Genomic DNA, 21,299 nt, shown 5'->3' on the forward strand with positions numbered 1-21,299 from the left:
CCTGACAAGAATCCACTCAAGGGTCTGATAAATCAGGCTTTGCAATTTGCATGTAGCTGCAAAAACCGAGACTGTCTCTGACATAGCAGGATATACGGCTGGCCTCTGTTGAGTCTGCTGATTGTAAGCTTGTGCTGCACAATTAGTGGTGACTAAATACAGATGCAGAATGAATGAATTCAATTAACGGCCTCGTACTTACAGGGTCAGTGAGTTCTGGCAAACTAGCTTGATAAGTGAGTGGCCGGCAGTCCCGAGTGTTAAAAACTAATATACATGGAAGGAACATTGGTCCAAGGTCATCCCCATCAAGGACATCAACAGTGAGAGTCGTCGTGCTTGTTCTTCGTTCCACAAGATTTTGAGCTCGATCCTGTGTAGAAAAGAGAATGTTTAAAGACCATTCTTGCAATTCCTCCAGAAAGAAGAATGATGTCTTTCATTACAGGTAGTCCTTGGCTTACAACCATTCGTTTACTGAGCATTCAAAGTTACAATGCCACTAAAAAAAGTGACTTATAGCAATAGCACTTAATGTGCTTTCCAGCTCTCTTTAAGTGGTTTACAGAATCAGCCCCCAACAATTTGGGTCCTTATTTTGCCCACCTCGGAAGGATGGAAGGCTGAGTCAACCTTGAGCCTAGTGATATTTGAACTACCAAATTGCAGGGAGCTGGCAGTCAGCAGAAGTAGCCTGCAGTACGGCACTCTAACCACTGTGCCACTGCGGCTCATGACTGCTTTTCACCCTTAGGACTGTTTCTGCATCCCCGTGGTCACATGATCAAAATTCAAGGGCTGGGCAACTGGCATGTAATTATGACAGTTGCACTGCCTTGGAGTCATGAGATCACAATTTGTAGCCTTCCCAGCCTGCTTCCAAAAAGCAAATTCAAGGAGGGAAGTCAGATTCACTTAATGACTTCATGATCCGCTTAACAACTGCAATGATTCATCTAACAACTGTGGCAAGACAGGTCATAAAAGGAGGCAAAATTCACTTAACAATTGATTGGATAAATAGGAATTTGAGACTCAATTGTGGTCATAAGTTGAGGACAACCTGTAAAAAATATTTATCATTTCATAACATGCAATTTCAATCTGAATCCTATGATGTTCTTGAAAAATTGTGTGGATAGAAGTAATGAACTGCCAGACTCCAGATAGCAATAGGATCTTGGTTTGGTTTAGTTTGGTTTATTAGATTTATATGCCGCCTTTCTCCCAAGGACTCAGGGCGGCGTATAACATTAAAAGAAACACACGATACAAAAGTTAAAAAAAATTAAATAGAATATCCCAAACAAACCCAATTAGAATTGACAATAACATTTTTTTAAAAAAATTAGAATTAAAATTAACAGTGATCAATAATTAATTTTGTTTTGTTCAGGCCAGGCTGGCTTGCTGGAAAAGCCAACTTTTTAGGGCGTGTCGGAAGGACCGGAGATCGGGGATTATATGAAGCTCCAGGGGCAACTCATTCCAGAGGGAAGGCGCTCCCACAGAGAAGGCTCTCCCCCTGGGGGTCGCTAGCCGACACTGTCTGGCCGACGGCATCCTGAGGAGGCCAACTCTGTGGGATCGCACTGGACGGTGGGAGGCTACCGGTGGCAGTAGGTGGTCTCGCAGGTACCCTGGTGCTGGGAGGTTTACTTTCTTTTTTAAAATCAGGTGGAAAGTTCGATTTGTTTTTATTTTTTCATGTCACTAATTTTCTTCTCTACGATATCACAGATATCCTTTCCCCATTATTTTAGGTGTACAGTATGTTTGTTTCTACCTCTCTCATTATATATTTATTGATGTCTTCTCTATATTTTCCCATTAAGCCTCTTTCTCCTTTCCTGGTATTTCAAGTTATTCAACTCCTTGAATCAGTTTATGTGAGATGTTAGCTGACATCAAGCAAAAATATACAAATGTGTCTCGGAGAATGTTGAATGCAGAATCTAGCTTTTAGTGATTCTGTAATAACTCTGAGAAATAAAGCTAATTATCCAACAGCAAAGAAATTTACCATGTGCAAAACACAACTTGCAAAATAAAAAGGGGTTTTCCCTCTCCCCTGAAATATTTGAGGATAGGAAAGAATAAAAAAAAAGACTTTTGTGATTAAACTTTCTTTATGTAAATTTGGGGAAAATAAGTATTGTTTTCTTCACAGAACTACAGGGAAGGTCAATCCGCTTTCTTTCTACAAAACTTTCTATAGTTTTAATTATTGAATCATTTATCAGTCAGCCCTGATAAACACACTCCATCTATTCTGCTTTCTGGAAGAAACATTAGTCAATTCTGTTGCTTTTCAAACAGAAAAGATTACGTGCTCTGCAGGAAAAATGAACTCAGACCAACACATATGGTACGCCAACCTTACTCAAGATTGTAGAAAGATTGTCAGATTGCACAGTTTCTTAATTTGAAATTTGAGTGCTGTTTCTGTTTTTAGTCTTATGATAAAGAACTGTAGCGAAATATTATTACATGTATTGTTATATAAACAGTTATAAAGTATTTTGGAAGGACAGTTACAGCTTCATCCTTGGTAATTGAACAATTGAAGAGGGGTGATCAGATTAATGGAAGACATCCACATGTACCATTCCTACATTCTGTCAGTTTCTCTTGAATCAGTTGAAAATTAAAAACAAATGTTTAGTTTGATGATGTTACCTAGTTAGGATAATAGAAACCAAACAAGCTCAGAGGGCACCAATGACTCCTCATTTCAGCCCTGAGCTACAAATATTCTACTTTAGAGTCTAAAATTTCCAATTCCGCTATATTCAGATGGAATGGCTGACTCCAAGTGGGATCGGGTATTTGATAAATGAAATTCCCCAGGGACACAAGAATCTGACAAGCAATAAGAAGCTAGATGGAAAGCAATTAAGCAGCAGCAACACACAAGCTTAGATAGGTTAAAAGCAGGAAATGAGATTACCATTGCAAATTAATTTGAAAGTATGGACAGAACTAGAAATAGGAGTACATATTCAGGTCTGGCAGGAGCCAATCATGATTCCAATCAGTAATATTCTGATCACACCTCATCCTCCGTTAACACCCACTCTTTTCCCATCTCATTCCCTTCCCTTCCTGTGTCATATCTAGTGAAGGGGAGAAGAGGAAGGGCTGAGTTTGAGGTATGTGAATTCTAATTATAATCTTAGAAGGAACTATTGAGATCATTCTCATTTCTACAGCAGAAATTTGGCAGCAGAGAATCTGAGCCTCGGTACGCCATTTACAAAAGCTGGCTCAGGAATTCTGGGAGTTGAAGTCCACAAGTAATAAAGGGGGCATTGTTCCCCACTTCTGATTTAGACCATCAATTCTAACCGCTGTCAATGCAGGTATTTTAATTAAGGTATGCTTCATAGATGTTGTCCAGTTGTTACTCATCATATGTTTCACTGTTGAATTGCTCCTTATGTCTCTAGAATATTCAGCCAAAAATCTATCTTTTGGTAATTCATATCTATTAACAAATGTGAGAGTAGGAATTCTGCAAAGTTGGATCAACTTTTTCTGCAGTTTAAGTACCTTGTAGGAAATCTGTGCAATTCAGAGACCAAGGGAATATATATTAGCTCTGCTTGAATATTCAGGACTAAACATTTGATTTTGGGGAAAATCTGGAACTAAGACGAGTTTAAGACTTGATATAATACAATTATTAATTGATTCCATAGTTTTGCTATACTGTGTAATGATTATTGTGGATTTGCCTATCATCTACAGTTACTTATTCTAAACCTGCACTTCATGTACTTGTGTTGCTGGTCTGGATCAATAATAAAGTAATTTATTTTATTATATAATGTCTATAAATTGTTTTTTTTTTATAAACAAGATATGCAACCTAATTAGATAAAATGTCTCTCAACGTTTCTACATCAAAGCTTAATACATTAAGCTTGACATTAAATTAGCACCACACAAAATTATTATTACCATTTATATGAGAATAATGTGCATGCTATCATATGTGTGTGTGTGTGTTTGTGTGTGTGTGTGTGTGTGTGTGTGTATGTATGTATGTATGTATGTATGTATGTATGTATGTATTTTCCTGGTATCCTGAATATGTCTCAATATACTTCCAAAACTTTCTAGTGTGGTGCAGATAACTATGATTAAAAACGAGATAAAAGGTCTTAGCTTGCACATGTAAGGAATATAAGACGTACTTTTTTCCTTCAAAAAAGAGGCTGAAAATCTGAGCGCATCTTATACACTAAATACAGCATTTTTTGCCTCCCAAAACTCTGTCCCCTTCACCAAAATTGCCATGCATAGTTTTTAGGAGGCTTGTAGAGTGCTCCTGGGGGTTAGGAGGGGCAAAAATGAGCAAAAAACAGCTCATTTTTTGTCCCAAAAAAAAAGGCATGCATAGCCTTTAGGAAGCTTATAGAGTGCTCCTCGGGGCCTGCGGTGCAAAATTGAGCAAAAAATGGACCATTTTTCACTCATTTCTGCCTTCCCCAGCCCCCAGGAGCACTCTACAAGGCTCCTAAAAACTATGCAGGCTAAAGGCTATTCATGCCTTTTTTTTCTTTTTTTTTTTGGAAAAAAAAACAGGCTCGTTTTTGCAAAAAAATTGGCCATTTTCAGAGGTCTGCAGAGTGCAAAAACTTATTTTAAAAATTTGCCTCTTCAAAACCTTGGTGCGTCTTATACTCTGAAAAACATGGTATTTCATTTATCCTCTATTCTGTGCCATCTCTATCTACTAAAATGCGTTATATAAAAGCCTCGACTGACTAAAGCCATGATGGGCAGAATTCAATATCTATGGTGCCATGTCCTATAGACGATTACACATTGGAATGTAAAATGAATAAATGGTAAAGACCACAAATTAAATAAATAAAACAAATATTGTATATCAATAAGAAAAGTGGTAGATGTAATGAGTGGTTCTTACTTTCTGTGCAGTTCAGGAATGCATGCAGTGATGTGAAGGAGGTTTTTATTATGAACGAGAGGATGAGAATATATTGTCAAATCTATGAATAGATGTCACTTGGGTTATTTATGGGGTGTGTGACAAAGTAAAAACAATTGCATGAAATTGATGAAATCCTCACAAACAATACATTGAGAAGGTGATTTAAAAATTGTATTGACTTGGTCCAAGCAAAGATAGTTTGCAATGGTAGAAAATTATGGAGAAGAATAGGGATAGTATTGATATAGAATACTTTTGACTATACATTAACTTATCTTCCTCATTTCATGTGCCTCATATATTTGGCTTACTGTTTATTATTTTCTTTTTGTGCTTTCTATAATGTTTACCGAAAAAGGATAGGTATGTATGGAGATTATGTATAAACTTTTATGGAATCAAAACATTGCTGCGCCAGTGAAATAATATATGCAGGGCAGTGTTGCAACAAAAGCATTTGGCTGATTTTTCAAGCACGTACATGCCATCTCATCATTTGGAGGCCTGAAATATGTCTTTAAAAACATGGTACGGCCACCCAACTCAAACTTTGAAAAGCATGCAATAAGCAAAGAACGAAGTAAGCAAACAACAAACCAATTGTGGTTAAAGTCACAAACAGCAATTAACAGGCAATCATCAACTCAAATTTGCTTTACACCATCCTGGTGGGAGCCTCAATCATCGTGCTCCAGGAAAGATACAAGTTTTTATGGTTTTTCTCTAGGTCAACAGGGTGACAGCCAACCCATATATTAAAGGAGTCATTCCAGGGATTGGTTGCTGTAGTGGAAAAGGCACACTTTCTAGAGGCTTCCAGATGACATTGCTTCAAGGAAGGACTAACAGATGAAATAGGAGTAAAGTGGTCCTGAAAATAAGTTTCTCCTATTCCATGCAGGGCTTAATAGGTGACAATCAACATCTTGAACTGGATTTGGAAGTCTATTGGGAATTAATTCAGTCGGCAAATAATGATGTTATATACCAGTGTTTCCCAACCTTGGTGACTTTAAGTCCTGTGGACTTCAACTCCCAGAATTCCCCAGCCAGCTATGCTGGCTGGGGGATTCTGGGAGTTTAAGTCCACAGGACTTAAAGTCACCAAGGTTGGGAAACACTGTTATATACTATACCCTTAGCTACCTATTATAGCTTCCATGATTTGATTTTCACAGGCAGCCCCAGGTCCAGTGTGTTGCTGCACAAAGATGATTGACATAAGAAGTGGTGAGATTCATTTTTTTTTTTTACTACCGGTTCTATGGGCTTGGCTTGATAGGCATGGCATGGCTTGGTGGGCGTGGTTGGGTTGGTGTGGCAAGGGAAGAATATTGTAAAATCTCCATTCCCTCCCCACTCCAGGGGAAAGATACTGCAAAATCCCCATTCCCTCCCGATCAGCTGGGTCTTGGGAGGCAGAGAATAGATGGGGGCGGGGGCGGTCAGAAGTGGTATTTACAGGTTCTCTGAATTACTTAAAATTTTCACTACTGGTTTTCTAGAACTGGTCAGAACCTGCTGAATACCACCTCTGGACGTAAGTGACAACAAGCTAAACTTGATGCAGGAATGGCACAACTGGAATACAAAACAAAGTTATGCAGAAGTCTTCCTGGCCTCAGTTGCCACCTATTCTTCAAGCAGGTTGTGTGACTCTAGAATGGTGCACTGATTTTGAGTTGGGGAGTGCAACCCTCCTCCAAACCAAAGATGGAAAAACTTCATCTAGAGGGCCCCAAACACATAGCCATTCAGTCTTGCTGGGATTTTGCTGAATCCTATTTTTCCCCATTCAAATCTCCACAGTCTCCAGATAGTGGGACAGAACATAGAGCATATCATGTAGTCATCTAGGGGCAGAGATACACAATTGAACATCATCAGCATATTTATTACCTATTAATGTCTTCCTAATTTGGAGAAAGCTCTGTGAGGCATTTTATGTACAGCTATTCATTTGGATGTCTAAACTAATCTTCGACCCATGCAAAAATTCAGTGGGGAATTTGAGAAACCATGTAGGCTTGCTTGATAAGGACAAGATAAAACATCTAAATATTTACAAGGTTTCTTTCCAAAGCAATCATATACATAATAAACACCCCCCCAAAAACATCATGCTCACATTTGCTTGGACAATGAGAAAATAACGTGACTTTTCTTCATAATTTAATCTCTCACGCAAAACTATTGCTCCCGACAATGTCAGAGGGATGTCAAAAGTCCTATTTGATGTCTGCAAAAGAAAAAAAAAAGGAGGAGGGAAAGGATGGATAAAGAATTGTAGGAAATGATGAGTTAACAGTTTAAGACCAGTGACCAGTGGTAATTAATGACAATGCCTCTAACTACAGAAAAATGTAGATTATTGCACACATTCTACTTTTAACTAGCTAGTTTTCACCCACATGAACTGGTGGATTTTACAAAAAAGAAAAACCGGAACTTCGATTACATCTAAAACACGTTTGGTGTTAGAACTGTACTTAGCAAATTTTTAAAAGGAGGAACAATGATCATGCTTAATTTCGTTCTGGTAAAATTAAACTTCATTCTCAAAGATCACAAGACAAAATATAATCAAACTTTACCTTTCAACAACGAAAGAGTATAAAAAAAACACTCCCTTTTCAATACAAAGAGAATTAAATCAAAGAAGGGGGGCTACAGTGACTTAATGCAAATTGATAATAATAGCTAACTGTTGGAGATATAAAGTCTGCTCACACAACCAAACTCTAATATCATTACGATTATTGTATGCTGTACTGCTGATGTGTTAAAAGTGAGTCCTGCAAAATTGCATCATTCTTCCATTCAATATATTTAATTTAATTTAAATTAAATTAATGTAACTTGAAAAATTACAAGGATCTTTAGTTATGCAGTGACATAACTGTGAGTGGAAACATACATATATTAAGTCAGGAACAGTAAGCTCTTGAACACTTCAGATATTGCACATACAGATATTTTTGGCCTTACGTAAGTGATCTTGATGGGTGTGTATGTTTTACTAAATTAGCTGTAGATTCTTCCATGGATGTTTCTTTCATTTGCCAATAATTATGGCCTTTTCTGGAAGTCATCAAGATTTATAGTGCAAAGGATATGAGCTTTCTAGAGCTCACAGGTTACCAAATGCATCCACTCCTTGTTTAACGACCTCAGTTAGCAACTGTTTGCAAATACGAATGTAATAAACAGGGAAAAAAAATCACTTTTTCAACCAAAGTGCGCACTGCATGAACATTTGGATGTGCATATCCAGATAGTCGCACCTGACAACAGTGCCCAGTGGAGTGAGAGTAATGCTGGCATTGTTTTCACTTATTGACCATTTTGCAGGAACCTATTATGGTCATTAAATAAGGAGAGAGGGCATCATAATGTGCTTTCCTTCAAAGGCATTCATACTTTGTATTGGATCTGACCGGTCTATCCAGATATGCATCTAACTCAGTGTTTCTCAACCTTGGCAACTTGAAGATGTCCGGACTTCAACTCCCAGAATTCCCCAGCCAGCATTTGCTGGCTGGGGAATTCTGGGAGTTGAAGTCCGGACATCTTCAAGTCGCCAAGGTTGAGAAACACTGATCTAACTCTTCATTAAAACCTCATTCTGCTTCGACTACAGTAGAATCATTTGTTTGTTTGTTTATTGCCACTCATTTCATATCTCAGGGGAGTCAAACTCAATTTCATTGAGGACCACATCAGGTTGTGTTTGACCTTGGGGGCCCGGGATAGGCATGGTCAGCTTGACATCACTCGTGTTAGGGGCCCTGTTGTGACTCAGCAGAAGTTTGCTGTGAGTTGAGTCGGGATGAAGGAATAACAATGCAGCTGGGGCTCGTTAGTGTGGTCTTCTGGAGATAAAAGGACTGATGGTGCCACACCCTGGTTGCAGGAGTCAACGTTCATCGTTCATTGGTCGTGGTTTGTTTGTGAGAGACACTTGGATAAGTGATTTGCTTTCTGTAACCCTGATTCAAAGAGACACTTGGAGAAGTAAATTGCTTTGTAAGAGATCTTTGTTTTTGCATTCCGTTATCTTCTTGCCAGAGACTTTATTTATGTTTATTTTTGGGCTTGCAGCCAGCATGAGTTGAGGCTGATAAAGTTCTTTCCTTTTAAGTCTGTCTGACTGTCGTCTTTGAACGAGCAGAGAAGGGGGGTCAGAACAGGGCCCTATGGTGGCCTGAGTGCTCTGTCAGCAAAAACGGCCCCCAGAGCTCTGTTTTCAGCTGCAACGGCCTCCTGCAACCTTCTGCCAGAGAAAATGGAGTTTGGGAGTGCTCCATTTTCGCTGGCAGAGGCACCATGGGCCAGTCCTTTGCTGTTTCCAGGGCAGCCCCATGGGCAAGTTTTAATCACTCCGTGGACCGGATCCGGCCCCTGGGCCTTGAGTTTGTTACCCCCTCTGTCATATACTTTATATGAAGTGAGCAGAATAGAAAAAAAAAATTAAAAACAGGAATAGCATTAAAATAGCAGCCAGGTGCACTCATAAATATCCAAGCTAACCATAAAATGGACTCATCATTAACTGCCAAGGTCCCGGGTTTATTATTTATTTTATTTCATTTGTGTCAAATTTGAAGGCTGCCCATGGCAGAGAAAGTTGTCCTTCTGGATCTCAAGAGGAAAAAGTCTCTTTTGGCTGGGGCCCAGATACACATCTCCTGCTGGACCTAACTGGACAGGTAGAAAAATATTAACCTATTTTGAGAGCCCTCTGGCTTCAAGGATCCTATGGGATAGATTTACATCTTCTTGCATAACTGGAATAATAACTCCAATTCCTACGGTGTTATACTCACCATCTATGTTCATTTGACTTTAAAAGAACCCATTAGAATTGAAAGTACAGATTATAGGCAGAAAGAGCCATAGTTTAATCGCAAAATTATATAGCTCAATCTTATTGAGAAAACTGTTATTAACAGCTTATCATTTTGCCAATATTCTTTGCCAAGTGCAAATTGGACTTTTTATATTTGCTAGATTCGATATGCTGCCTTCACGATTATAAAGAAAGGAGTTCAACTCTATTCTTTTATAAGAAGGTCTCTGACTTTACTTGCCCATATTCTTCCTCGCTATACCTTCCACTCAGTTTGACACAAAGACTTAGTAATTTCCTCGTGATATGGTCGTATCCTTATTATTTTAACAGATAGATCATTGACAGTCTCCAAGAGTGACTAAATTTAATTCATTCATCCTAATGTATAATTAAAACATTTAGCCTCAAACTTTATGGTTTTGTGTATTCAAAAATGAAAGTACTATGCCATTTTTGATCCATTATCTCCTTTAAGAGCCAGCCTAGTAAAATGATTAAAAGAACTGGACTGGAAAAAGGAAACCATGAGTACTATCTTAAGTAAGGTGACCAGATTTTAACATTGGTAAAGAGGGACACCATTGACCGGGGGGGTGGGGGGTTACTTGATTAAATTTTTTAAAAAAATTGGGACTTTTTTAAAACGCCGTGGGACGCGGGACAAATTGTTCAAAAGTGGGACTGTCCCACCAAAAGCGGGACGTCTGGTCACCTTAATCTTGAGTCCAGTTTGAGCAAGGAGATCAGCTGGGTGGCTTTGGGCCTAACATTCTTTACATGACTAGGAAGAAGATACTTGCAAGCCACTTCTGTAAAATGTTGCTAAGAAAACTAAAGGGATTTATTCCTGTAGATATTCCTGTAGATAACCAGAACTGAATGGCCATCACTATACACCACCTCTTTTAAGAACATCGCCTTGTTCCATGGATAACACTTTGACAAAACCTGAGTCGAAAACACATTACAAAAAATGGTACTCAAACCTTTCAATATATATTTAAATTAATAAAAGAATAAATTAAGCATATCTAATGTATTCTATTTTACATTTTTTAAATTAAAAAAAATATTCCAACAACATTTACTGAAAATAAAATTTCACATACTGGATCGCTGGGATTGTATTGGATGACGTACTCTATCTGGCCATTGGGTCCATCATCTATATCTGTGGCGCCTCTGTTTCCAGAGAATCCGGTGAAGATCGTGGTTCCAACTGGTGTTAACTGAAAGAACAACATAAGGTTCAGGCTTAAAAATTCTTGAAGGAAACCCAAGTTCTGTATCCAGATGGTTAGAAGTATGCTGGCAACTCTCCCAGCTGAAACAAGATGGTCAGTAATCATTTATAACTTTAATATACAGCAGCGGCCCCCAACCTTTGGGGCACCAGTGACCAGTTCTGGGGAGACTGGTTTTCCGTGGACCAGAGGGACCAAGGTTTCACGTGCTTCCTGCATCCCATGGAGGGGATTCGCTTGTTTGGGAAGACCAATTGCTGGCATGCCATGGATTGGTGCCAGTCCTATTGAAGGTTGGAGACCCTTGATATATAGTAGAGCAGGGGTGTCAAACTCAAGGCCTGGGGGCCAGATCCAGCCCATGTGGTGCTTAGATGTGGCCTATGGGGCTGTCCTAGAAACACCAAAGAAACTTGCACTGCGGTGCTTCTGCCAGCAAAAATAGAGCTCATTTTCCGCCCTCTGCCAGGCTCCTTTTTCAGCCACGAAGGCAGAGGGTAGCATGGCGGCTGAAAGCAGAGCTTGGGAGCAATTGGGCCACCACAGAAGCCCCTGACACAAATGACATCAAGCTGGCCACGCCCACCCTGACCCCTGAGGTCAAACATAACCCTGATGCAGACCTCAATGAAATCGAGTTTGACACCCCTGCAGTAGAGTATTTGAAGGGGAAAGAAACAAAAAAGCAAAAGCGAGAAAAATAGGAGCACACTTTATGGAAATTACTCAACTGAATTGCTTAGCTTAAAAATAAAATGGCAAGTTAATTACCACAGATTTTCATGGTCCCATCCAAGCTCCTCACCAATAAGGTTTCAGGAAGAAAAAAGGCACTCAAATTAAAACCTGAATGGTAGTTGAAACTAATATCTTAGTTTTGTATGCCACCCACTCTCGAAAGACTCCGGGCGGCTCACAATAAAACAGGGAAAGGGGATAAATAAGACGATACAAACAATATTAAAATACCCAACAATCACAATCGAAGTGGGGATGGATACTTCAGCAGCCCCCAGCCTGCTGGAACAGCCAGGACTTAGTAGCTTTACGGAAGGCCAGGAGGGTAGTAAGGGTCCGGATCTCCACAGGGAACTCATTCCAGAGGGCCGGAGCAGCAACAGAGAAGGCTCTCCCCCGGGGGTCGCCAGCCGACATTGGCTGGCAGATGGAACCCAGAGAAGGCCAAGCCTGTGCAATCGAATCGATCTTTGGGAGGTGATTGGCAGGAGGCGGTCTCTCAGGTACCCAGGTCCGATGCCATGCAGGGCTTTATAAGTAACGACTAGCACCTTGAAGCGAGTCCGGAGACTGATGGGCAGCCAGTGCAGCTCGCAGAGGATAGGTGTAACGTGGGTGTACCTGGGTGCACCCACAATCGCTCGCGCGGCTGCATTCTGGACTAGCTGAAGTCTTCGAACACTTTTCAAGGGCAGCCCCATGTAGAGCGCATTACAGTAATCCAGTCTTGAGGTGATGAGGGCGTGAGTGACTATCTGAAGTGCCTTCCGTTCCAGACATGTTACTAGTCTTGAGACTTGAGCACTCACAAGAGATATAAGTCCAGATCAATTGAATTATGTTGATCCTTATCTATTGCCAATTTGCTTTGACTGTTAGTAGTTCAGATTCTTGTGGAGAACTTTAGCATGCAATAAACCTATATGTTCATTTTAACTGCCTGGAGTCTTCATTTCCTGCACTTGACAGAACTCCTTCAGATCATATATATATATATATATATATATATATATATATATATATATATATATGTATGTATGTATGTATGTATGTATGTATGTATGTATGTATGTATGTGTATATATATATATATATATATATATATATATATATATATATATATATATATATATATATATATATATATATATATATATATATATACATAATATATATTAATATATATATACATTTTCCATTTTTCTGTCATCAAAATCTGTTAGATATCTTTTTCTATGATTATATAAAAAGTTCCCAAATAAATTCAATACTATAACAAGTTCAAGGGAACACATAGAGGATAGTGATGTGTTTTGATTTTATCCTTGTTCCTTGGCAAGTTATGGCATTGTTATTTTCAAATCAACAAAATAGATTTTAAGAACAGAGTGAAGTGTGAAGTGTGTTTGCTGATAGCCCTTTGGAAAAAGCATTAAAATAAAGTACATCGGTTATTTTTCAAAAAACTACTTGTTACTCTCTGTACTGGGGAAGAATTGTTTCTTTACCACTGGCCCTTGATAATAGATAAAGGAAATACTATTTTCACATTTAAGGTAAACTATATGTAGACAAACCTCTGACATTTCTTCCCTCTGTCTTTACTGTGTCTTTGTAATTAATTACTTAATGAATTTAGCCTACTCTATTTTCACAACCATAAGCCGCACTGAAAATCCTAAAATTTGATCAAAAACCGGCAGTGCGCCTTATAATCCGGTGCGCCTTATATATGAAAAAAGTTTGAAAATTTACCGTTAACTGATACTGTGCCTTATAATTCGGTGCGCCTTATGGTCGTGAAAATACCGTACATATATGTTTTATTAAAAAATTCTAAATTAATATAAAATACAAATAGAAATAAAAGCAATAGAAAAACAGGAAAGGGAACAGAGGATATAAGTGATGGAAAGGAGAAAAAGAAATAAAAAAGAAACAAAAAGCAGTAACTTCCAACTTATTGGCAATAATATACATAATAAAGTTATTACTTTTCAGTTATGCCAGATAACAATCACTAGCCATTCCTACAACAATAACCTACTTAATTGTCAAAACCCAAAGTCAAAATTTCATTTTTTTCCTCATTCAGACAGAATGTCCAAATAACCACAAAACTATTGGATTTAGTAACTATACCCTATGGAGATTATTATTATTATTATTATTATTATTATTATTATTATTATTATTATTATTATTATTATTATACAATTGTATCACAGCGGCCAGTTGTTTCGCCGGATTTGGCATTGGTTACTAGTCGGGCCCCACCCAGGGGCCTAGGACGACGTAACGTATTATTATTATTGTTGTTGTTATTATTATTATTATTATTATTATTATTATGTCATCATACAAGACTCTTTGGTTTCATAAACAGATGAAGAACTTGAAAACAGAGTTATTTGAGAAATTATAAAATAATAGAGGTCTTTTTTTTTTAGTTTAACAAGGTCAGTGGTGGATGAAAAGAAGCAGAATAGGATTGAGGTACATGGCTGTTAGTAGAACCATCTTGCCTTAGCTTGATTTTGATAAAGGGCGACAGCTTTTATGAAACAGTTATTTAGAGAAGAAAAGTGGTGAATTCACTAGGGCAAATAGGAAAGCAATTTCCCTGCTTAGAATTTAAAAAGTTCCAAAACAAGCCCTACAGCTCCAAAATAATACAAGAGTTGTTTGCCAAGATACTGAAAAATAGAGAAAACTGGTTTATTTATTTAATTTTTTTAAAAAAATGAACCTCAGGGGTTTTGATATACAATTCTTACAGGAAATCCTTAGAAATGGACTTTAAGAATAAATAATCCAGTAGGTAAAATTCTTGCTTCATAAAAACTGTACTTCATAGTCTTAAAATGATAATGTATTTATTAGATTAAATATATATATATATATATATATAGTTTCTCTAATATCATATATATTCCTCCCTATCACTTTTTAAAACAAAAACCTGGAAGAGAAATTATTTTACTATCTGTGACTGCCTTAGAAACTTTTGTAAGTGAATATGAAATAATATGTTATCTCCAAATTAGTTTTTAGTTAAACAGCAAACTGATTTATGATATTAGTATAGACAACGTTACAATTTTGGTTTACATGTTGTAAAGAGATAAAAGACTCTACATTCTTAAGAATGAATTCCATAGTTTGTGTAAGGTTCAATTTTAGAAGAAAATTCTGCCTAGCCATCTTTGCCCATTGTATTGTTTGAGTTCATCAGTTCATCAGTTTTGACCAGGCCTAGCAACGTTTCTCTAATAGCAATAGCAATAGCAGTTAGACTTATATACCGCTTCATAGGGCTTTCAGCCTTCTCTAAGTGGTTTACAGAGTCAGCATATCGCCCGCACAGTCTGGGTCCTCATTTCAACCACCTCGGAAGGATGGAAGGCTGAGTCAACCTTGAGCCGGTGAGATTAGAACCGCTGAACTGCAGATAACAGTCAGCTGAAGTGGCCCGCAGTACTGCACCCTAACCACTCTGCCACCTCAGCTCTAACACTGTTGGAATGTTTGAATACACTCTTTTGCTGTCAAGAATGGAGATACGACAGAGGAAATGTGGTAGCTGTCCAAATTGAACACATAATTGAGTTAATACACTGTTACAATATTGTCTAAAAGAGATCTCACATGTAGATCAATAAACACTTGAATGGAGAAATTTCAAAAAACTTACAGAAAGGAGCTCATTTTTAATAGCATTGATGGAACAAATGAATTTGTGAAGAACAACCGAGCCTTTTTCTATCATTCATATTAGAAAATGCATTGATCTGGACAAGATCAATGGTATAGAGGTGGCAGGAAAGCAACTCGCTTAGAGAAAAATGAACAGAGAAGATAGTACCCTATCTTCCGGCATTAATGCTGTTATTAAGAATGGATAAAAACTTATCTGTTGATAAGTGAGGAAAAACTTTCTGTTTATGATTTGGGCTTGCCTAAGCCTTTTGTTGCTTTCACACCATCTTCCTAGCATAGGAGCTCAATAAAAATAATCTGCTTCCCTTATCTTTATGCCTTGGATAGAGTCTATATGAGCATCAAATATTTTCTCAGGTTGTCAGTTTAAACAGAAATAGCTGATAAATGCTCAGACAGAGCTATAATAGCTGGCAAGAAAAGGAGACAATGTTTAACTAAAACATATGAGGAGAGTTTTATTTAGCTCCTCAGCCAGAAACTAACTGGGGAAATAGATTCGGATACCACCTCTATGGTGGGTAGCAGGGACGTGCAGTCACTAGAGGCAAGGGAGGCTGGGCCTCACCAGTCTCCTCAGGGAAAGGAAAGGATTTTAAATAATTTTCTTAAAATAATTAAAGCCACGGTAGTTGCTACCAGATTTCAAGTCACAGTGGCTTGGTGTCTGCTCTCAGTATTAACTAGGAGGAGGCCAGAGGACTAGGAGCCTCTTTTGCATAAGGAATTTTTCACCTTTTAAGAGTTAAGCAAGGGTTAACAAGCGAAGAATTTATTATGCAAATGAGGCAAGTATTCTCTCGCCTCCTGTAGAGGGCATTTTTAAAGGCTTTTTAGAGTTTTCTGGGAGCGACTAGCTCAGTCTGACTTCAGAGCTCTGGCTTTTCAAGAGGGGAGGGCAGGGCAGGGAAAAGCAGAGTTGAAATTGTCTCTGAAACAGCTGGAAAAGGTGCGTGTGTGGGGAGGGGGGAGGAATTCCAAAAGTTTGATCGGAAGGCCGCAGGGGAAGGGGGGGTATGGCAGAGGAGCTGCTTTCAAGCCTTTGGAAAATATATCCAATCCAACTTCTGTGTTTGTGTTTGAGAGTGAGTGAGTGAGAGAAGGATCAAAGTTCTCTGTGTGCATGTGTCTGTTTGAGAGAGGGGGGAGGGAGGGAGAGAGGGAGGAAGGAGGGGGAGGGAGAAGAAAAAGAACGGGAAAACTTATTTTGCAAGGGGGGGAAAATGCTGTCGCTTTAAATCGGAACTGAGCATGCCTGGCTGTGGAATTCTGGGAGTTGAAGTCCACAAGTCTAAAAACAGCCTCACCGGGGCTAAAGCTGAGTGCACGTCACTGGTGGGTAGCACACTTATTCTTAAAAGTCATCTCTATAGAGCAGTGGTTCCCAAACTTGGCAACTTTAAGACTTGTGGACTTCAACTCCCAGAATTCTCCAGCTAGCTCTTCTGGCTGGAGAACTCTGGGAGCTGAAGTCCACAAGTCTTAAAGTTGCCAAGTTTGGGAACCACTGCTATAGAGGAATCCATTGTCTTTCTTTAGGAGAGAGAAGGGCAGGTCTTCATTAGTTCCATGAGGAAAAAAAAAACACCTCGACTCTATTCTTAAATTCACAGGTTTCCCAGGAGATAAAGTCTTGCATAGGAGTATAGTGAGAAGCTTGTTTATCTTCAATTATTTGGCTACCTTGGCTAGTTTCAGAGTCCAGAGAGTTGGTTATATATATCTTTTTTTTCTTCATCACACCAGGAACTTTTGAGTTCAAGGACAGAATTTTGGGGTTGTATGATGGGTGAAGTATTGAAGTAGGATGATATAAAATAAATAGGGAATAAGTGGAACCTCGGGTCACGAACGCTTCTGCCTATGACCAAACCAGGTGCCGGCCCAAAAATCCGCTAAATGTTTCACTCTGTTCACGAACACATCCTTGGGTGGTGATCAATCGTGACCGATTAAAACCGCACTTGACTAAGCTGAGCCGATTAAACCGCGTCGCTGACGTCATCAACAGGGTGACAACAGCCAGTGTGGAGAAAGAAGGGCGCTTTAAATAGCACTTTGAAAGCAAGCCGATTCAACTTAAGGTAAGGGTTAGGTTTAGGTTTAGGTTTAGGTTTAGGGTTAGGGTTAGGTTAAGGGTTAGGATTAGGTTTAGGATTAGGTTAAGGGTTAGATTAAGGGTTAGGGTTAGGTTAAGGGTTAGGTTTAGGTTTAGGGTTAGGTTTAGGATTAGGTTTAGGATTAGGTTTAGGATTAGGTTTAGGGGGGTTAGGTTTAGGTTTAGGTTTAGGTTAAGGGTTAGGTTTAGGGTTAGGTTAAGGGTTAGGGTTAGGTTTAGGGTTAGGTTTAGGGTTACGTTAAGGGTTAGGATTAGGTTTAGGGTTAGGTTAAGGGTTAGGTTTAGGGTTAGGTTTAGGGTTAGGTTTAGGATTAGGATTAGGTTTAGGGGGGTTAGGTTTAGGTTTAGGGGTTAATTTTAGGTTTAGGGTTTACAGCGTGCTTCTCTCTCCGCGCTGTTGTCGCCCTGTTGATGACATCAGCTACGCGGTTTAGTCGGGCGCGGTTTAGTCGAGCACGGATTTGTGGTGGAACCGTGATCAATCACAGCTGCAGCGATTTTCCCTTCTGCACCTTTATTTTTTGTGCACGCATGTGCAGTCAGTCTTGCTTCCAGTCATTTATTATTTATTTATTTATTTATTAATAAAATTTATAGGCCGCCCAATCCCGGAGGACTCCGGGCGGCTTACAAAAAGAAGGAAAGAAGTAATAAAAATAAAAATAGACAGATTTAAAATCACAACGACATGCATTCGTTCTGATCGAGGCTGGACCTCAACAATGAGGTCAACAGCCCCAGGCCTGCCAGAATAGCCAGGTTTTAACGGCTTTTCTGAAGGCCATGAGAGTGGGTAAGGTCCGGATCTCTGGGGGTAGCTCATTCCAAATCATGACCAAATTGGGTGCCGACTGAAGTTCTGGAACGGATTATGGTCGTGACCGGGGGTTCAACTGTAAAGGGTTCAGGAAATAATGACTAAAAATCAAGATAAACAAGTACTTCAGTAGAGCTTACTGATGAGATTGTACTTCCAACACTATCTTGGAGGGGAGAAATGCCAATGTCATAATGGGTGGCTTAAAATAAGGTAAAGGTAAAGGTTCCCCTCACACATATATGCTAGTCATTCCCGACTTTAGGGGCTGGTGCTCATCTCCATTTCAAAGCTGAAGAGCCAGCGCTGTCCAAAGATGTCTCCGTAGTCATGTGGCCAGCATGACTAAACACAGAAGGTGCACAGAACATTGTTACCTTTCCACCAAAGGTATTTCCTATTTTTCTACTTGCATTTTTACATGCTTTTGAACGGCTAGGTTGGCAGAAGCTGGGACAAGTAACGGGAACTCACTCCGATATGTGGCGCTAGGGATTAGAACCACTGAACAGCTGACCTTTCTGATGAACAAGCTCAGCGTCTTAGCCACTGCGTCCTATATTTAGAAAAGATCAATTTTCTTGATGCGTTAGTAAAACTACACATATACATACACATCATTTTGGATATTTATAGATCACCATGTGTATCAGTGTGTTTCCATACAGCCCCATACAGAACACATCACCAAAACCATCACTTGTAGCCAGACTGTGCTACAAATGGATCTCTTCTGACTCATTTGACAGAGATACTCCACTGATGGAATTAAGCCAGGCATTCAGGAGACTGAACTAGTCACACAGAAGGATCAGACAAATCAATATAGCTAGATCAACTCCCAGGAGGACCTTATTAAAAGACAGTATGCTGAAACAGAACAACACTGATTGCCACCTACAACTCGGAGCTCCAACTACTCAAAGCCCTTACTAATATGCTACTGCCCGTATGGAACAATGACACCGCACTTTCTCAAGCGTTGGTAGCAGCTCCAAACAGTTAACCACTCTGCCTAAATCAGAGTCTTATAAGTAACAAGAAACAGCAGGACAATGATTTCATCAAGGGAACCAGACTCTGCAACAACATCTATTCCCCATCTCCTGTATCTACCTGAACAGCACCATCATATACACACACGATGAGAGACACCTTCACATAGTCTTTCTCTAACATGAACAATGCTATCATTATCCAGCAATACTCCTCTGAATTCTATGTCACACATTGTGCAATATATCAAGGACACAAGTTGTACATTAGGTCTCAAAACTAAGGCTATAGTCACCATAGTTCTCTTCCTACAATTCCCAGATAAAAACTCTCATAGTTTCCTGCTATGCTGGACAGTTGCAATTCCCATGCAACGGGACGCAAGGAACACTTTCAGCTCTTCTTCCTCCAACAATCAGATGGATACGGAAAAGTCCCAATAAGAATGAAACTAAAGGTAAAGGTTCCTCTCGCACATATGTGCTAGTCGTTCCCGACTCCAGGGGGCGGTGCTCATCTCCGTTTCAAAGCTGAAGAACCAGCGTTGTCCGACGACGTTTCCATGGTCATGTAGCTGGCATGACTAAATGCCAAAGATGCACAGAATGCTGTTACCTTCCCACCAAAGGTGGTTCCTATTTTTCTACTTGCATTTTTACATGCTGTCAAACTGCTAGGTTGGCAGAAGCTGGGACAAGTAACGGGAGCTCACACAGTTATACGGCGCTAGGAATTCAAACTGCTGAACTGCTGATCTTTCTGATCAACAAGCTCAGCGTCTTAGCTACTGAGCCACGCTACTGTGTGCCCTAGAATGAAACTAGTCAGTAGCTAATATTACATTTAAAATTATATACCCCCACTTCAAGGGTGGCAATAATGACACGCAGTCCAAAACAAGTCCCCCAAACTGTCCAGAACCTTGTGGCTTAGTGGTTAACACATCTGCCTAATATGTAATACAGTCCAGGTTCAAATCCCAGTAAGGGTATGGCTAGCTGATGAGAGCTAAATAGCTTGAAATAGATCTATACTAGTCTCCCTTTATTTATTTATCAGCACAAATACAACACAAATGTAACAAAGGCAACAGTAAAAATATTGGGTTTCTGTCTGGATGGTCTCTTGTGACGAGCCGATAGACAGAGAATGGAAGAAGCAGACTTCCTCCCATATTTGGGCATACCAGGGGTTGTGACACTAAATACATACATACATACGTACGTACATACGTACGTATATATATAGAAGGCATATCTGCCCTGCTTCTCAAATTTGAAGTTTATATACAGAAAGTCATAACTGTGCTATAGGACAGAATTAAATCAGGTCAGCCCCTGAAGGCTTTCTGGAGCAGTGAGATTTTAATGGTTTTCCTAATCCCCAATAGGACTGATATGTCCAGTGCATTTACAATTATAAGAGCTGTTTTGAAACCTCTATGGTGTGGGAAGGAAGGCAGGGGAGAGGAGAAGAGCAATCTAGGTGAGAAAAGACAACACAACTCCGATGTGAGAATTGTGGGAAGAGAAATTTCAGAGATTTCACCTTAATTATCTCACTATCAATCTAAGTGAGGATTTACTCTTATAGTTTTCGATTTTCTCTTCTCACCCCAGAACCAGCATTACAGATAGTCCCCTGAAATCTGTCTAGTTACAGTTCCTTGGTCTTCCCATCTATGTGGAACTTGACACATTAAAAATAAAATAAACTTTTGCTTTTATTCTGTAAGAACGGCTGCTCGTTGCCGTGTGTGCTAAAAAAAGAAATTTACTGCCTTTCAGTAAAATGTCAGGAAAGGCACTTAGCTATCTGCATGGTGAGCAAGTGAACTGCAAACAGCAGTTCAG

At 39.3% G+C, this 21,299-nt stretch overlaps 1 protein-coding gene across 1 annotated transcript in view; it reads right to left on the reverse strand.

Moving 5' to 3' along the window:
* PCDH15 (protocadherin related 15) overlaps positions 1–21,299 on the reverse strand; it is an 810,754-nt gene that overhangs the window by 311,540 nt on the left and 477,915 nt on the right. Inside the window, exons 10-12 of the mRNA XM_087701782.1 lie at positions 10,922–11,041; positions 7,089–7,199; positions 203–373 (exon numbers count right to left, since the gene is read on the reverse strand). Of these exons, the coding sequence (XP_087557908.1) occupies positions 203–373; positions 7,089–7,199; positions 10,922–11,041 (402 nt within the window). The remainder of the gene's footprint in view (positions 1–202; positions 374–7,088; positions 7,200–10,921; positions 11,042–21,299) is intronic.

Source organism: Thamnophis sirtalis, unplaced genomic scaffold (assembly GCF_051295495.1).
Source record: "Thamnophis sirtalis isolate CommonGarterSnake01/CBP01778 unplaced genomic scaffold, rThaSir2_p1.2 scaffold_15, whole genome shotgun sequence".
Lineage (NCBI taxonomy): Eukaryota > Metazoa > Chordata > Lepidosauria > Squamata > Natricidae > Thamnophis > Thamnophis sirtalis.